The 15340-nt window shown below is 45.5% G+C and overlaps 2 protein-coding genes across 3 annotated transcripts; both read left to right on the top strand.

The window, feature by feature from the left end:
- Positions 1 to 8175, top strand: LOC133116458 (tubulin alpha chain-like). The gene is made up of 4 exons (XM_061226008.1): positions 1 to 160; positions 4552 to 4774; positions 5139 to 5287; positions 6942 to 8175. The coding sequence occupies exons 1-4, from the start codon at positions 158 to 160 to the stop codon at positions 7914 to 7916; spliced, it is 1350 nt and encodes a 449-aa protein (XP_061081992.1). The 5' UTR covers positions 1 to 157; the 3' UTR covers positions 7917 to 8175.
- A 1105-nt stretch (positions 8176 to 9280) lies between these two features.
- Positions 9281 to 15070, top strand: stk16 (serine/threonine kinase 16). Of its 2 annotated transcripts, none has more exons than XM_061226448.1 (8): positions 9281 to 9390; positions 10393 to 10542; positions 10680 to 10899; positions 11252 to 11385; positions 12026 to 12146; positions 13833 to 13928; positions 14173 to 14294; positions 14501 to 15070. In XM_061226448.1, the coding sequence occupies exons 2-8, from the start codon at positions 10457 to 10459 to the stop codon at positions 14637 to 14639; spliced, it is 918 nt and encodes a 305-aa protein (XP_061082432.1). In that variant the 5' UTR covers positions 9281 to 9390; positions 10393 to 10456; the 3' UTR covers positions 14640 to 15070. The 2 variants fall into 2 exon arrangements, with proteins under 2 accessions (XP_061082432.1, XP_061082433.1); XM_061226449.1 differs by having other exon boundaries at positions 9327 to 9390; positions 10396 to 10542.
- The last annotated feature ends 270 nt before the right edge of the window (positions 15071 to 15340 follow it).

The following is a 15340-nucleotide window of genomic DNA, read 5'->3' as shown; positions in this document are numbered from 1 at the left end:
GTAGCGCCACTCCCGTTTCAGGGTGGACACGGTATATAATCCCCAGCTGGCAAAATCCTGGTTCGACCAGCTCACGGAGACCACATTGAGGGTGCACAGTGAGACGTTACACAGTAATTTTTTATACTTTAAAAGACAGACCAATACCGAAATAACAATGGTAAGTTATTTTGAATCTAGAATACTCATATCAAAACATACAAATAGCTAAACGTTTAAGTTATGCAGTTGTCTTTTATGTTAGCCTTTATGCTGCTCAATTTATCTGATATATTAGCCTAATTCAAATAGTTATTTAGTGTTTTGCTGTGTGCATGGTTTTGAAAATCAGCTACGATGAAAATCTGATTAATATAGGGACACCAAATGTTTTTAAAACTGCGCACCTGAAAGTGCGGGAAATGGTTGCAGAGGGCATTTACCTGTGCCCAGACAGCACAACGCGATTATTCCGAATTCTAAGTCGTTTAAATTGAATACCATTGTAAAATAAGAGATTAACAGAGCAAGACTAGGTTGATTAAATGAAAATCATTTTTGCCTCAGATGCACTCGGAGACTTGCAATTCGCAACCGGGTGCAATGCAGCAAAGTTGTCACCAGAATATTCTCATTGACATTCAAACACGCAGCGGACGCGGCATATCCATTTTGCTATTACATCTTATTCTCTGAAAACGGCTTTAAAAAGCTGCCAGTCATTTCGATAAGAACACTATTATAACAATATGCACAATAGCAGGTGCGTATATACCATATAGTGGATGTTGTATCGAGACAAACTTCAGCATTATGCATAGCCCAGAATGCTAAACGCAGAACAACCTGAACAACATTGTTATAGGTACTGAAACCATGTTGTACAATCTAAAGAATGTTCTTGGGAACGATACAGATTATTATTATTCTAATATGCGATCACTAATCGATGATTCAAATACCTTGCTCATTCACCGAAAGCAAAGGTTGCAAGTTGTGTCTTTTTAAACATCAGTGCTTGTGAAGAGGTGCATTGCAACTGTACAAATAAAAAGCTCTACCGCTAATATTGTTGCAAGGAAAGATGAGTCATAATTGTTCTAGCTAACTGAATATTCACGCTTGGGAACCACTAAACCAGAGAGGATATCAAATGAATGGAAGCCCATCACTGATTTCCCATTAGGAAATACAACAGTGCAATTGCTGTCTATTTCCTCTTCCTTATTTGAGCTGTGATGTCATGGGTTTCTCGGTGTGTATTCTGTGAGTTTCCAGGTACAGCAGTAGCTGCAAAATCTTTCCAGTGTGGAAGCCAAGGAGACTAGTTTCACTCAAGCCAAAATATTTCTGGGGCTTTTGGATTATTTATTCGCTGTTAATAATGAAGTCATACATTGGAACACAGGACTACTGTTAATTTATTATTATTATTATTATTATTATTATTATTATTATTATTATTATTATCCTAGAATTTTCATTGTATATTTTAATATTGCTATATAATGACCCCATGTGGCAGTTCAGTCGTACGTATGAACTGTTAAATGAGACTCGGTCTGCTGTTTCCGGCATGTTTGGCCCCCTTTTTTTTCTTTTTTCTTTTTCTTTTTGCTGCTTTGGCCAACGCGGCACGTTGAGGAGGCCTGCTTTAGATTCAACAAGATCGGTCCCCTGGGGCCAGACTGGAGCCACTGGCCCGGAGATTGGAGGCTGTGAATTCCTGGCTGATGTTGACCCCTGTGGTTTGGGTTGCAGACCTCTGTAACACACTGCAGCCTGTGTAGGCAGAACAGGAAGGGCCTCTGGTTTACAGCTGGAGCCCGCCCCTAAGCTGGCGGGCCGGTAGCTATTAGCAGGGCTCAGACACAGAGGCTCAGACTGACAGGGAAACAGCCTCCTGCCTGGCGCGGTGGGGATTGCCTAACGCTCCGCAAATGTTTCACCACTCCTGTTTATTCTTTCTTATCCGGGCTTGACTGAAAGTGACAGGTTACTGTCAAAGTAACGGCTTTGTTCTATTTATTCGCTATACGTGTTCAGCGTTAGCTCTCTATGCATTTGGTGAGTCCTCGATTGCGTCCCGGGTGTGTCTCATACGCACACGGCATATTCTCCCGAAATAGTATTCCGCTGACCTGGGCCCTGTGCCCAAACTAGGCAATCGCACCTCTCCGCATAACCCCCCCCTGCCCCCAGCCCCTTCCCAGCAGGCCGTGAGCAGCAGGGGCAGCTGGGATGGGACAGAGTAAAAATAGCAGCCTGGTCCCCACCAGAGGATTCATTAAAAAATCCCCATTGTAGGGGAGGGGCACAGTTATGGATGACTGTGTCTGTACTGGCAGAAGTAGGCTGCTTCCCCAGAGGGGGGTATTTTCAGCTCGCACTTCTGCAGGGGGCCCCTAAACCATTTGCTTCCAGAACCATCTCATGTTATAAGGGTCCTGCTGTATGCCATTCATAAAACATACTGAGGTTGTAGGTGGAGGATCCCGGCTGAACTGAGGGGGTCTCCAGTGCCTCCGCTCCTTCTCTCAATGCTCTTTTAGTTACCAGGCATGTCCAACGGGGTACATTTTGATTAGCAGAGCTCAGGTTCATAGATAAAGCCGCATACGTGGAAAGTCCAGGGGTCTGGAAGTAAAAGTCCTGCCCAGTGTTTCTTCTACCCGTAAACTCTGCCAGTTGATTTCAGTAATTAGTTCTACCTCCCGGCTGAAGAATTGTGCTGACTAGCAGATCCAGGTGATTGGAACAAAATACTGGCGAGCACTTTTACTGTCTGAGGCTGGATTTTCCTCCTGGGTTTAACCAACCTGAGTTTGGGCCCTGTGGGTTCTCCACGCCCCACCTTTATGCCGCTACGTGTTTGACATACTGTCTCAGGGTGTGGCTCATCCTCGCCATTAGACGCACCTGTGAGTAATCATCTCACTGTCGTCCTTGGAGACGTCATGTCGAACGTGCCTGTGCGGCGTTCTACAGCAGGGCTGCCCAACCCTGTTCCTGCAGATCTATGGTCCTGTACCTTTTCATCTCAACCCTAATTCTACTAATTGGCAGCTCAACAAGATCTATAGCTGTTGAATCAAGTGCGCCATTTTGGGTTGTAGTGAAAACCTGCAGGACGATAGATCTCCAGGAGCAGGGTTGGGCAGCCGTGCTCGACTGGAATCTGTCCAAACTGAAAGGAGGGGCTGACCGATTCTCTTTGTCTCAAGTGGGAGAGCATGTCGCATTGTTGAAAAAACCGAAAAAACCTATGAATCTAAATATCCTTGCCAATACCATCCCAGTCTTGTTTCGCTATTCGGCATGTCTAAGCTATCTGTAACGTGATTTCAATTTGAGTGACGTAGCTTGCCTTCCAGTTCTGCACTGTCACGTACTACAGTGGCCACTTTCAGTACACCGATCAATACCGGGTAGGACCTCCTTTTGCCTCCGGAACAGCTGTAATTCTTTGCAGCATCGATTCAATAAGGTGCTGGAAGCATTCCTTAGGGATTTCGGTCCATGCTGACGCAATGGAATGACACAGTTCCTGCAGATTTCACACATTCATCCCAAAGGTACTCTTTGGGATAGAGATCTGGGGACTGTGCAGGCCATTCCAGTTAACTGAAATAACTGTCACGTTTTGTAACCAGCTTGATATGTGTGCTTTGTGACATGGCACATTATACTGCCGGAAATATCCATTTGAAAACGTTGACTGTGGCCATAAAGGGATGCACATTGTCAGTAACAAAGTTAAGGTATGCTGTAGCATTCAAATGATGCTCAGATCATATTAAAGTGGTTAATTACCCCATTACACCACTACCACCATCCTGCACCATCGACACGAGGCAGGAAGGATCCATGGATTCATGTTGTTTATGGCAAATTCTGACAGGACTGCAGTAGAACAGGTCAGACAATATTTGTCAGACAAGGCAACATTTTTCAGTTGTCCAGTTTTCGTGATTGTATGCCCATTGTAGCTTCAGCTGTAAACGACAGGAATGGAATCTGGTCTTCTGCAGCTGTAGCCCGTCTGCTTCAAGGTTTGGCGTGTTGTGTCTGGCTATTCTCCCCTGACCTTGGTTATTTACCTGCATAGCTGCCACACACTGGTTATTTTGTACTCATGGCACCATTCTCTGTAAGCTCCAGAGAGTACTGTGTGAAAATCTCTTTTTGAGATGCTGGAGGCACCACGTTTGGCACCATCAATCCTACCGTGGTCAGAGTCACTTCGATCATGCTATAATGCCCATTCTAATGATGGTCACACAACAACTAAACCACTTCACCATATCTTTATACCTTGAGTTGCAGCCGTGTGACTCACTGCTTGAAGGAGCAGGCTGTTTGCATTAATATCTTGAATAAAGTGGCCACTTTGTGTATCCCCTGTCAGCAGTCTGTGATAAACGTGCTCGCTGTTCCACTTTGCTTACGGAGACTGGCTCCATCTGCTGGAGACCAAGATACAGCAGCCTTATTTTGGAGTGGAAATGAACTAATCATCGGTTTCTTTTGCTGAAAAAACTAACAATTTGCCCTTCATTTTGACCTCTACAGCGTGAGTGCATCTCTGTCCACGTCGGCCAAGCAGGTGTCCAGATGGGCAATGCATGCTGGGAATTGTATTGTTTGGAACATGGAATCCAACCGGATGGACAGATGCCCAGCGAAAAGACAGCTACAGGAGGAGACGATTCCTTTACCACTTTCTTCAGTGAGACGGGGGCTGGCAAATATGTCCCCAGGGCCATCTTTGTGGACCTGGAGCCCACCGTCATCGGTATGTCTATGACAACTGCTGGGGTATAATAGGGCAAGTTTATGGTTTGTCCAAGCAATACTGAGAGCTACCATAGATGTCCTATGTGCTACTAGGCATTTGAACATTGTTGGCTGCTGGAAAGTAGTAAAATATTATTTTCAGTAGTAAAATAACAGCTACTGTATACAGTAGATCAGGAGATCGTGGGATTTGCCAATTCAGGCTGTGTTTTGCAGAGAGTAAGGTGGGGAGACATGTTTTGGGGAGATACCGCTATTTGAAGAAAATTAGATTTTAAACCTTAAAAACCAAAATGTTTAGACTGGTTCTTGGAATAATCTGTAAAAAAATACTAAATATTAAAATAATTTTGCTCTTCCAGATGAGGTGCGCACAGGTAACTACCGCCAGCTGTTCCACCCAGAGCAGCTCATCTCTGGCAAAGAGGACGCTGCCAATAACTACGCTCGTGGACACTACACCATCGGCAAGGAAATCATTGATTCAGTCCTGGACCGGATCCGCAAATTGGTAATAAAATAAAACCTAAATAAATTGAAATAATAATAGGGGCAAGCTAATAGCAAGCACGTCAATGGACATGAACGTTGTAAGAGAATTTAACTGGCCATTCAAACACAAAACAGAAATCTTGTTGTATGTTTGAATACACTACACAGAAACTAACTTCAGAAAGTATTCAGGCCACTTCACTTTTTGCACACTTTATTGTGTAATTTTAAATGGATAAAGTTGCCATCAATCTACACTCAATAACCCATAATTATGAAGTAAAACATGTTTTTAGAATCTTTTGCAATTTATTAAAAATCTAAAACGGAAACCTCATTTACATTACATAAATACAAGTATTCAGACCCTGTGGCACTCCAAATTGTGGTCAGGTGCATCCTGTTTGCTTTAATTATCCTTGAGATGTGTCTAGAACTTGACTGGAGCCCACCTGTGTCGAATTGAATTGATTGGATTTAGTTTAGAAAGGCACATACCTGTGTATATAAGGTCCCACAATTCACACTGCATTTCAGGACAAAAACCAAGCCAAAGGAATTGTCTGTAGGCCTCTGCGATAGAATTGTGGTGAGGTATAGATCAGGGCAAGGGTATAAAACCATTTCTAAAGCTTTTGAGTATACCCAGGCCTCACTAATGGACAAGAATGGCCTTGGTCAGGGAGGTGACGAAGAACCCAACAGTCACTCTAACAGAGCTTCGGAAGTCCTCTGCAGTGATGGGAGAACCTGCAGGAAGGACAACCATCTAAGCAGCACTCCATCAATCAGGCCATTGTGGTAGAGTGGCTAGACGGAAGCCTTTCTTGTAAAAGCAAAAGGCATATGACACGGAAGGGCTCTAAGAGCATGAGGAAAAAGATTATCTGGTCTGATGAGACAAAAATTGGGCAGAACTCCAAGCACTATGTCTGATGAACACCAGGTACTGCTCATCGCCTGGCTAATACCATCCCTACGGTGAAGCGTGGTGGTGGCAGCATCATGCTATGGGGATGCTTCTCAACGGCAGGGACAGGGAGGTCAGAATTGAGGTAAAGATGAATGCAGCCAGAGGTCCTTGAAGAAAAGGTGCTCCAGAGTGCATGTGACCTCTGACTGGGACGATGGTTCAACTTTGAGCATGAGAATGACCCGAAGCACACAGCCAAGTGGCTTTAGGAAAAGTCTCTGACTGTCCTTGATTGGCCCAGCCAAAGCCCAGACTTTAACCTCATAGAACATCTGGGGAGAGACCTGGCAGTTCACAAAGGCTTCCCATCCAATCTGACGGAGCTTGAGAGGATCTGTCATGAAGAATGGGATAAACTACCCAAATCCAGGTGTGCAAAGCTTGCAGAGACTTGCCCAAGAAGACTCGAAGCTCTAATTGCTGCCAAAGGGGCTTCTACAAAGTACTGAATTGAGGGTCTGAATACTTATGTAAATGAGAGATTTCAGTTTTTGATTTTTAATACAATTGCAAAAATGTCTAACTTTATGAACTGAAACTGAAGGGGTCTGAATACTTTCTGAAGCCACTGTATTTCCCAATATTGCCCCCTCTTTTCCAGTAGGCTAGAAATGAGGTGAATCAGAGAGAGTTTGAAATGATAGCACCACTGTGTGGTAAATATAGCAGTTGTTTATCTCATGCATTCTGTTTTCTCCAGGCAGACCAGTGTACTGGGCTCCAGGGCTTCCTGGTCTTCCACAGCTTCGGTGGGGGGACTGGGTCAGGGTTCACCTCCCTGCTGATGGAACGCCTCTCTGTCGACTATGGCAAGAAGTCCAAGTTGGAGTTTGCGGTCTACCCAGCTCCGCAGGTGTCCACAGCTGTGGTGGAGCCCTACAACTCCATCCTGACCACCCACACCACCCTGGAGCACTCCGACTGTGCTTTCATGGTGGACAATGAGGCCATCTACGACATCTGCCGCAGGAACCTGGACATTGAGCGTCCCACCTACACCAACCTCAACAGGCTTATCAGCCAGATTGTGTCTTCCATCACAGCTTCCCTGCGCTTTGATGGGGCCCTCAATGTGGATCTGACCGAGTTCCAGACCAACTTGGTGCCCTATCCCCGTATCCACTTCCCCCTGGCTACCTACGCCCCGGTCATCTCTGCAGAGAAGGCCTACCATGAGCAGCTGTCTGTGGCTGAAATCACCAATGCCTGCTTTGAGCCAGCCAACCAGATGGTGAAATGCGACCCACGTCACGGCAAGTACATGGCCTGCTGCCTGCTGTACCGTGGTGACGTGGTGCCAAAAGATGTCAACACCGCCATCGCTACAATCAAGACCAAGCGTAGCATTCAGTTTGTGGACTGGTGTCCCACTGGCTTCAAGGTGGGCATCAACTACCAGCCCCCCACTGTGGTGCCTGGGGGAGACCTGGCCAAGGTGCAGAGGGCCGTGTGCATGCTGAGCAACACCACTGCCATCGCCGAGGCCTGGGCCCGTCTGGACCACAAGTTTGACCTGATGTACGCCAAGCGTGCCTTCGTCCACTGGTACGTGGGAGAGGGCATGGAGGAGGGAGAGTTCTCTGAAGCCAGAGAAGACATGGCGGCCCTGGAGAAGGACTATGAAGAGGTGGGGATCGACACATATGAGGAAGACGAAGAGGGAGAGGAGTACTAGGCGGAGAAAGGCTGAGGAAGCTGGAGTAAAGGATGGCTTGGTGGGTCTTCCAGAAGCCAAACCGAAACGGGCCAGATGCAAGCAATCAACTGGAAAATCAGAGGACACAACCAGAGACACCTTCCCAGACCACTGTGTCCTTTTTCTTTTCATTCCCAGAGCTCTCATACTGAAGACAAATTGTCATTTCCAAGTCAACCTTAAAAACCTTGGATACCAAATCCTAAGGTTTTGTGCTCAATAAAAATAATTCCAACCATTTCTTTGTTATTTATTGCATTCACAGTGAAACCTTGTATCCTGTTATCGTTATTACTACAACAAAGTCAGTTATCACATTCTACTCATTACTGTTAGATCTTAACTGTGTTGAAACACTACAGTCAGTGCATATCTGCATATGTGCTATTGTCATATCACTGTGGGTACGGTAGGGTTAAACTAAAGCAGGATGTAGTTATCTCTATATGGTAATTCTGGGACTGATATAAATCACTAATATTTGTCTGGCCAAATTGGCTGATGCTGATACCTTTCTGTTTTACATGATAGAACAAATGCAAACTACAACCAAGTTTCCACATACATTCAAGTAGATAAGCACAGACATTTGTAAAGGAAAAATGAATATTTTATTTGTATAACCAAATATTAACTTGCTAGCTTTATTATTGAGCAGACACTATGTGTATAGACAGATACACAGTTGATCACTTTGCTTGTGAATTCAGCTGGAATGAAAATGTATTTAGCCACAAATTATCCACGTTTGACATTTTCATATATGGTTGGCTCACATGCTTGGTTGCCACATGCCATGTTTTCTGTTTTAATCACTTAAAATCTATATCCATGTATTTAGTTACTCACTTCTTTACCATATACTTAGTGATTAGATTTTTGCACACCACACCTGTCATAATGCTTGGAAGATTGAAAAACATTCACAAAAGATTGTTCCAATAAAAAGTAAGTTCTGTAACAAAAATAGCCAGTATGTCACTTCAGGTAAGCTACTCTTCTATTTCCAACTTCAGTACACTTTTCAACTGCAATCAAGAACCCATCCTGTCATTCTTCAAGATCAACTGCCTATTTTTTGGCCTACATATAAACTGGCTCAGTTTATTTTAATCATACAGACCCAATGTAACCCCGTAAATGGATTGCTCATCTTTTCAGTACACCATCGATCAGTATGCCTAGCCTTTACTGATATAACACACGGGTTTTCCAAGTGCAGCAACGTAAAGTGTCGTGGAGAACATGTAATCAAGGTCATATTACCCAACTGAAACACCAGCCAGGAACTCTTTCCATGGCTGAAAACAGGTCAGTGAAGGCAAGCGGAAGTTTAGAGTCATCACACGTCACAATGACGTTATCTGTATACGGAAGTATTGTGTGAAACCGAAGAGGGAGCAGGAGCTGTTCGGAAGAGTTCAATCCCGGATCGTGAAATTCAAAAAGAAAGGTAAATTATGTTTCTGTTATTAAAAAGAGAACATTATTGGATAACAAAAACCACGCTTATCATCGTTCTGATTTCGAATCGTGATGACGCTATGATCGTTCTTTCAGCTGCATTCCGAATGTGGTTGCTGAAGGCAAGTTAAAATAATCAGAGGTTGCATTGCCAAGCATATTTTTAACCAACTAGTCTGTGCCACGTTTTGATCAGTATTATGTTAAGGAGGGCGCAGTCGTACCGTACATTGTTTCGGTGTACTTGCAGGATGCTAATAGCAACGTTAACTAGGCAACTAGCTACAGCAACTACAAAGCGCAATTGTCGCCGTGTGTGTATCAATAAATAATTAACCGGGTGGCTAAGATTCTGTTACGCAAGCTGTGTTCTTAGTAGGTTCTGTAGTTAGGTCACAAGGTTAAAGTTATATGTGCGCCCTGTCTCCTTTCAAATGACATTTGTTGATTTTACCGTAATTAGATAAATTGTCTAAATTATATTTATACGAGAGAGAACACATTTCATGCACTGTGAGATCTGTCCTGCCTGACTTAGCTTACTAGCTACACAGATCTTATATTATCCATTTAAACAGCTGTGCGTTGCAGAGCATGGAGGGCAACAACAGTTAAAGTAACCAATCCATGTTACTAACCGTTTACTGTTAGCAACAATTGGCGTTTTGAATGGTCAAAAGGAGAAATAACGTTTTTTGAAGTATATATATATATATATATACATAAAAATACAAATAAAACACTGTTTATTTCTCATTGTCTGATTACATTGTCCACTTGGTAACGTTTTTGTTAAAGAGGGGTAGGACTTGTTCTCGCAGACTGACAAGGAGGACTCACGGTTCATGGTCCCTGAGAACTCCAGCATGCTGATTTCAGACCAGCGAGTGTGTCTACTGAGCCAGAGCAGAACTCGAGGGGGCTGATCTCAGGTCAGTGACATGAGTCCCTGTGCTTAAACGTGCTGACTCGTCCTCACCGTGTTTCCCAGCAGCCCTCCCTGTCCCTATCCTCCTCTCTCTGTCTCTCTCTGCGGGTGAGCGAGGGATGTGACCATGGGCCAGACCTTGTGCGTTTGCTCCCGAAGCGCCATCACCATCGACAACAAAAGATACTACTTCATCCAGAAGCTGGACGAAGGGTGAGGGTCCTCCATTCTGTTGTCCTGTGTGCTGTACGCCTTCGAGAAGAATGTGCATTTATGTGGAGCAGTGTGAGCTGAAGGGTCTGCTATTTTGGGTGGTGCTTATTTTGGCTTTGCCCGCGGTGTGCCTGCAGTGGGTTCAGCTATGTGGACCTGGTGGAGGGCGCACAGGACGGGCGCTTCTACGCCCTGAAGAGGATCCTGTGCCACGACCGGGAGGCGCGGCAGGAAGCGCAGACGGAGATGGAGATGCACCGCCTGTTCAGTCACCCCAACGTCCTGTCGCTCGCTGGCCACGCCTTCATGGAACGCGCCGGCAAGACCGAGGCCTGCCTGCTCCTCCCCTACATCAGCGTGAGTCATCGCCACAGCAACAACAACTACAACAACAACAACAACTACAACTTGACTCATAATGGTTGTTGCTATTGTTGTTCTTCTTGTAATTACTATTATATTGGCCGGCTGTATATTATAATGTTTAGGGAACTGGGCTTGTAAATGAGAAGTAACAGGCTCTGTTTCTAGGTGGGGCCTGGCTGTTGTACACTTGAGTAAGCTATTTAACATCAGCTCTTCCATTGGGTGTGTCCAGCTGTGAACTAGATTGTATTTAGAAGAACAAACAAAAACATCTGAGCTGTGGGACCTGTTTTGGATTGGAATGTCGGCTCTATTTGATTTGGTAAATAATTGTATTCCGCAGAGGGGGAGTCTCTGGTCGGTACTGGAGAAGCTGCGGGACAAGAACAGCTTCATGCCAGAGGCTCGGATCCTGCACATTCTCCATGGGATCTGTGCTGGTCTGAAGGCCATTCATGACAAAGGCTACGCACACAGGTATGTGCTCCCCACAGGCTATGCGGGCACAGACAAGTATGCGCATTTGAGTGGAGTGAAACAGAGGAATGCTCAGTTACGTTTATCACATTTGAATGTGAGTGTAAAGATATAACGCAGGGATTGTAACACATGCTACACAGTTGAGTGTGAGTCTTAATGTGTAACAATTGAGGGTGAGTGTCATGTGATTGAGTGTAACAACAGTAACACAGACTGTGAGTGGAGGTGAGGTGTTAATGTAATGCAGTTGAGTGTAACTGGAGTAACACAATTGATTTTTTGTGTGATTATAATACAGATGAGTACAACAGCAGTAACACAGCTGACTATGAGTGTAACACAGTTAAGCGTGACTGTGATAGAGATGAGTATACCAGCAGTAACACAGCTGACTATGAGTGTAACACAGCTAAGCATGACTGTGATACAGATGAGTATACCAGCAGTGACACAGTTGATGATGAGTGTAACACAGCTAAGCATGACTGTGATACAGATGAGTATACCAGCAGTGACACAGTTGATGATGAGTGTAACACAGCTAAGCATGACTGTGATACAGATGAGTATACCAGCAGTAACACAGTCGATGATGAGTGAACTGGGTGTATTGAGGGTCAGTGTTTCCCCTCTGCAGAGACATGAAGCCCACCAACGTGCTCCTGGAGGAGGACGACCGCGCCGTGCTGATGGACCTGGGCTCTATGAACCGAGCGCGCATCGAGGTGCGGGGCTCGCGCGAGGCCATGACTGTACAGGTGAGACACACCTGTGCTTCATACACATGGGGGCGGCCTGAAGCCTAGTGCCGAAGGTACAGGGCTGGGACCCGGAAGGTTGGTGGTTCAAGACCCGGTGTAGCCACAATAACATCCGGTGTAGCCACAATAACATCCGGTGTAGCCACAACAAAATCCGCACACTGTTATTTATCTCCGTGGGAGCGGCCTGTAGCGTAGTGGTTAAGGTAAATGACTGGGACCCGCAAGGTCGGTGGTTCTAATCTCGATGTAGCCACAATAAGATCCGCACAGCCATTGGGCCCTTGAGCAAGGCCCTTAACCCTGCATTGCTCCAGGGGAGGATTGTCTCCTGCTTAGTCCAATCAACTGTGCGTCGCTCTGGATAAGAGCGTCTGCCAAATGGCAATAATGTAACGTATCATAACCAGGTATGTCCAAGAAGAAAGCAGATTTATTTTTCCACAGTAAGAGCAGAAAATGCATTTATGCAACAAGGTCGACAAGCATGAACTGAAGAGGCGGAGGCAGTCTCCACCATTTTATAATCACAAAGTGTTTTACTAATAACATACATGATTCTACGTCTGAACGGTACATGGCAAATATGTGAACGTACCATAGTAAAATGGAGCAAAGTGAATTATTGGTTATGTCTTCTCATACAGCATGCATACTGGATGAGTGCGCAGTGATCCCTAACCTTCAACATTACACACAGGTTCTAAATCAGAAATACTTATTTGGTCTCCCAGAGACGTATGTTTTTCAGGATTCGAGTTGAAGTGTCTTCTCTGGTGCCCGGGTGATAACATGAGTCCTCGTATATCCTCCAGGCTGAGGTGGAAGTCAGTCAAAGGCCACAGTGCCTGCGGTGTGTGAGAGAGGGGGAAAGAACGAAAAACACACATTTGCATTCTGTATTTTTACTTCATTGTCGAATGAGGAAGAGAGATAGGCCTTGAATTTCTGGTTTGGAAAGCTTGGCATTGCTCTACCTGCTTAACAGGAGACTTGAGAATTTAGTCTATTTATATACGTTTAAATTAGTGTGGTTATACAATGAGAAAAGAGTCCTCCCTTTATGACTGAGATGGGAATTTAAAACTGTAATTTTGTGGATCATATTTTTCTGTTAGTTAGTATTTCTTTTGGTTGATTTCATTGCTTGTCATCATTGTCACCGGTTACGCCTGGTTAAAATTCAAGTTCCGACACTGAACTTGAACAGAATCGATCAGATGAGACAAGATGTAGCTTTTTGGGAAGGTACACAAGTGGTGGGTTTGCTATCAGAAGGATGTTTATATTGAATAGGACATACATATGGTGAAGTAGGATATGTGTTCTTGTGTTGTTTTGCCTCTACAGAGCCTGTTAGCTCTTGCTAATGATGAATTTGGCAAGTGCCAAACAGAAGTTTTTGGTTCGAATTAAAGAGAGCAGTCCACAAGCACAGACCAAAGGATCTGAAGGAATTGGAAAAATTACATTATTATAGTGGATTACACGATGGGCAGTTATGGTCCAGTATTATGTTTTGGGCCTTTACAAAGGCTTCCCTGAATATCTTCATCAATGTCATAAAGCACTATAGATGATGGCTCTAGTTTTGTCCTTAAAAAGAGCAGATGCAGACAGAACTGAACGCACAGGTGCCAGTAGTTTTCACACATTTCTCCCCTTTCCCCCTCTCTCTCCTAGGACTGGGCGGCTCAGAGGTGCACCATCTCCTATCGAGCTCCCGAGCTCTTCAGTGTGGAGAGCCACTGCATCATCGACGAGCGCACAGACATCTGGGTACAGCAAGCCTTCTCCCCGGGCGGGGGTGTGTGTGTGTGCGTGCGTGTATGTGCGCGTGTCTGTGTATGGTTTACCTGTGTCTGACTGTGCTGTCCCTGTGCTCCTGCAGTCTGAGATGCGTGCGTGCGTGCATGTATGTGTGTGTATGAGTGTGTGTGTGTGTGTGTGTGTGTGTGTGTGTGTGTGTGTGGGTGGTTTACCTGTGTCTGACTGCTGTCCCTGTGTCCCTATGCTCCTGCAGTCTCTGGGATGCGTGCTGTACTGCATGATGATGCTGGAAGGCCCGTTTGACCTGGTGTTTCAGAAGGGTGACAGTGTAGCGCTGGCTGTGCAGAACCCTGTCAACATCCCCCAGCCCTGCAGGTGAGGCCTTGTGGCCACAGTGTGAAAAGGCGCGCCTGGCTGACTCATCTGGTTTCGGAGTCGAGTTGCCCGAGCTCCCGGCCTGTATATGAGCACGCTTGTACATAGCTCACAAACATTCATGGGACTGGAGATACAGAATAAACAATGCATAAAGTGCACATTTGTATTGACAACTCACCCTCGCCCTGCCTCTGGATGTGCAGGTATTCCCAAGGCCTCCAGACCCTGCTGGGCTCCGCCATGGTGTCCAATCCCCAGGAGCGACCCGACATCAACTGGGTTCTGGAGCAGGTCCGGCACCTGCAGACCCTGGAACTGGTTGCCAGCGCTAACATGGTATGATGGTTCTGCAGGGGGACCCATGTCTGGTTCCTCTCCCATCTCTGGACTTGCATCGGCAGGACACACCCCCTCACCCTGCCACTCCCCTGTCCCCTTCCCCTACCCTCGACAGCATGGCTGCCCAGAATCCTCCTGGTGTTACAAACGCAACAAACTAAGAAAATGCAACTAACTAACGAGCGGATATGCAATGCTCCTTCTGTTTACAAACTTAGTTGGGTGAGTGTGAGTAATCACTGTAGCTGGACTCTGGAACTCTGGGTAATTCCACACTTGCTTGCTGCTCACGAGGTCCACGGATCACACAGACCTCCAAATAGGAAATGATTATTTCGATTTTTGGTCAGATTAGTGCACTCGCACACCGTGCCGTCTCTATACTGTCACCAGGAGTCATCATGTAGCCATGGAAACTGCTGGTTGTCAGCACAGTCGTTCTGTGTTTGATAATGGACCATGTGAAGATATCCACACTGCACTGTCTGCTGAGGAAATGGCAGTGAATTGTGCGTAGATATCTCAAAACTAATAGGGCTCTAATGATCGAAGGTTCATGCTCAATGCTGATAAGGCCGTCACAAACCATCCAGAACAATGGTAATGAATGCGGTGGGTGGAGCAGGCGTGTGGTAGAGTGTGGGCTGGTTGCTAAGGGAACGTGTTGCACTGCCAGACTCTTCACACTGATGCTGCTGTAGACG

This window comes from Conger conger, chromosome 17, assembly GCF_963514075.1.
Source record: "Conger conger chromosome 17, fConCon1.1, whole genome shotgun sequence".
Taxonomy (NCBI): Eukaryota; Metazoa; Chordata; class Actinopteri; order Anguilliformes; family Congridae; genus Conger; species Conger conger.
This window is presented reverse-complemented; position numbering and strand designations above follow the sequence as displayed.

Coding starts and splice junctions, on each gene's coding strand:
- stk16 (XM_061226448.1), top strand. CDS start 10,457: ATGGGCCAGACCTTGTGCGTTTGCTCCCGAAGCGCCATCACCATCGAC. Junction 10,900..11,251: donor TGCTCCTCCCCTACATCAGC/GTGAGTCATCGC, acceptor TGTATTCCGCAG/AGGGGGAGTCTCTGGTCGGT. Junction 12,147..13,832: donor GCGAGGCCATGACTGTACAG/GTGAGACACACC, acceptor TCTCTCTCCTAG/GACTGGGCGGCTCAGAGGTG.
- LOC133116458 (XM_061226008.1), top strand. Junction 4,775..5,138: donor CCTGGAGCCCACCGTCATCG/GTATGTCTATGA, acceptor TTGCTCTTCCAG/ATGAGGTGCGCACAGGTAAC. Junction 5,288..6,941: donor TGGACCGGATCCGCAAATTG/GTAATAAAATAA, acceptor TGTTTTCTCCAG/GCAGACCAGTGTACTGGGCT.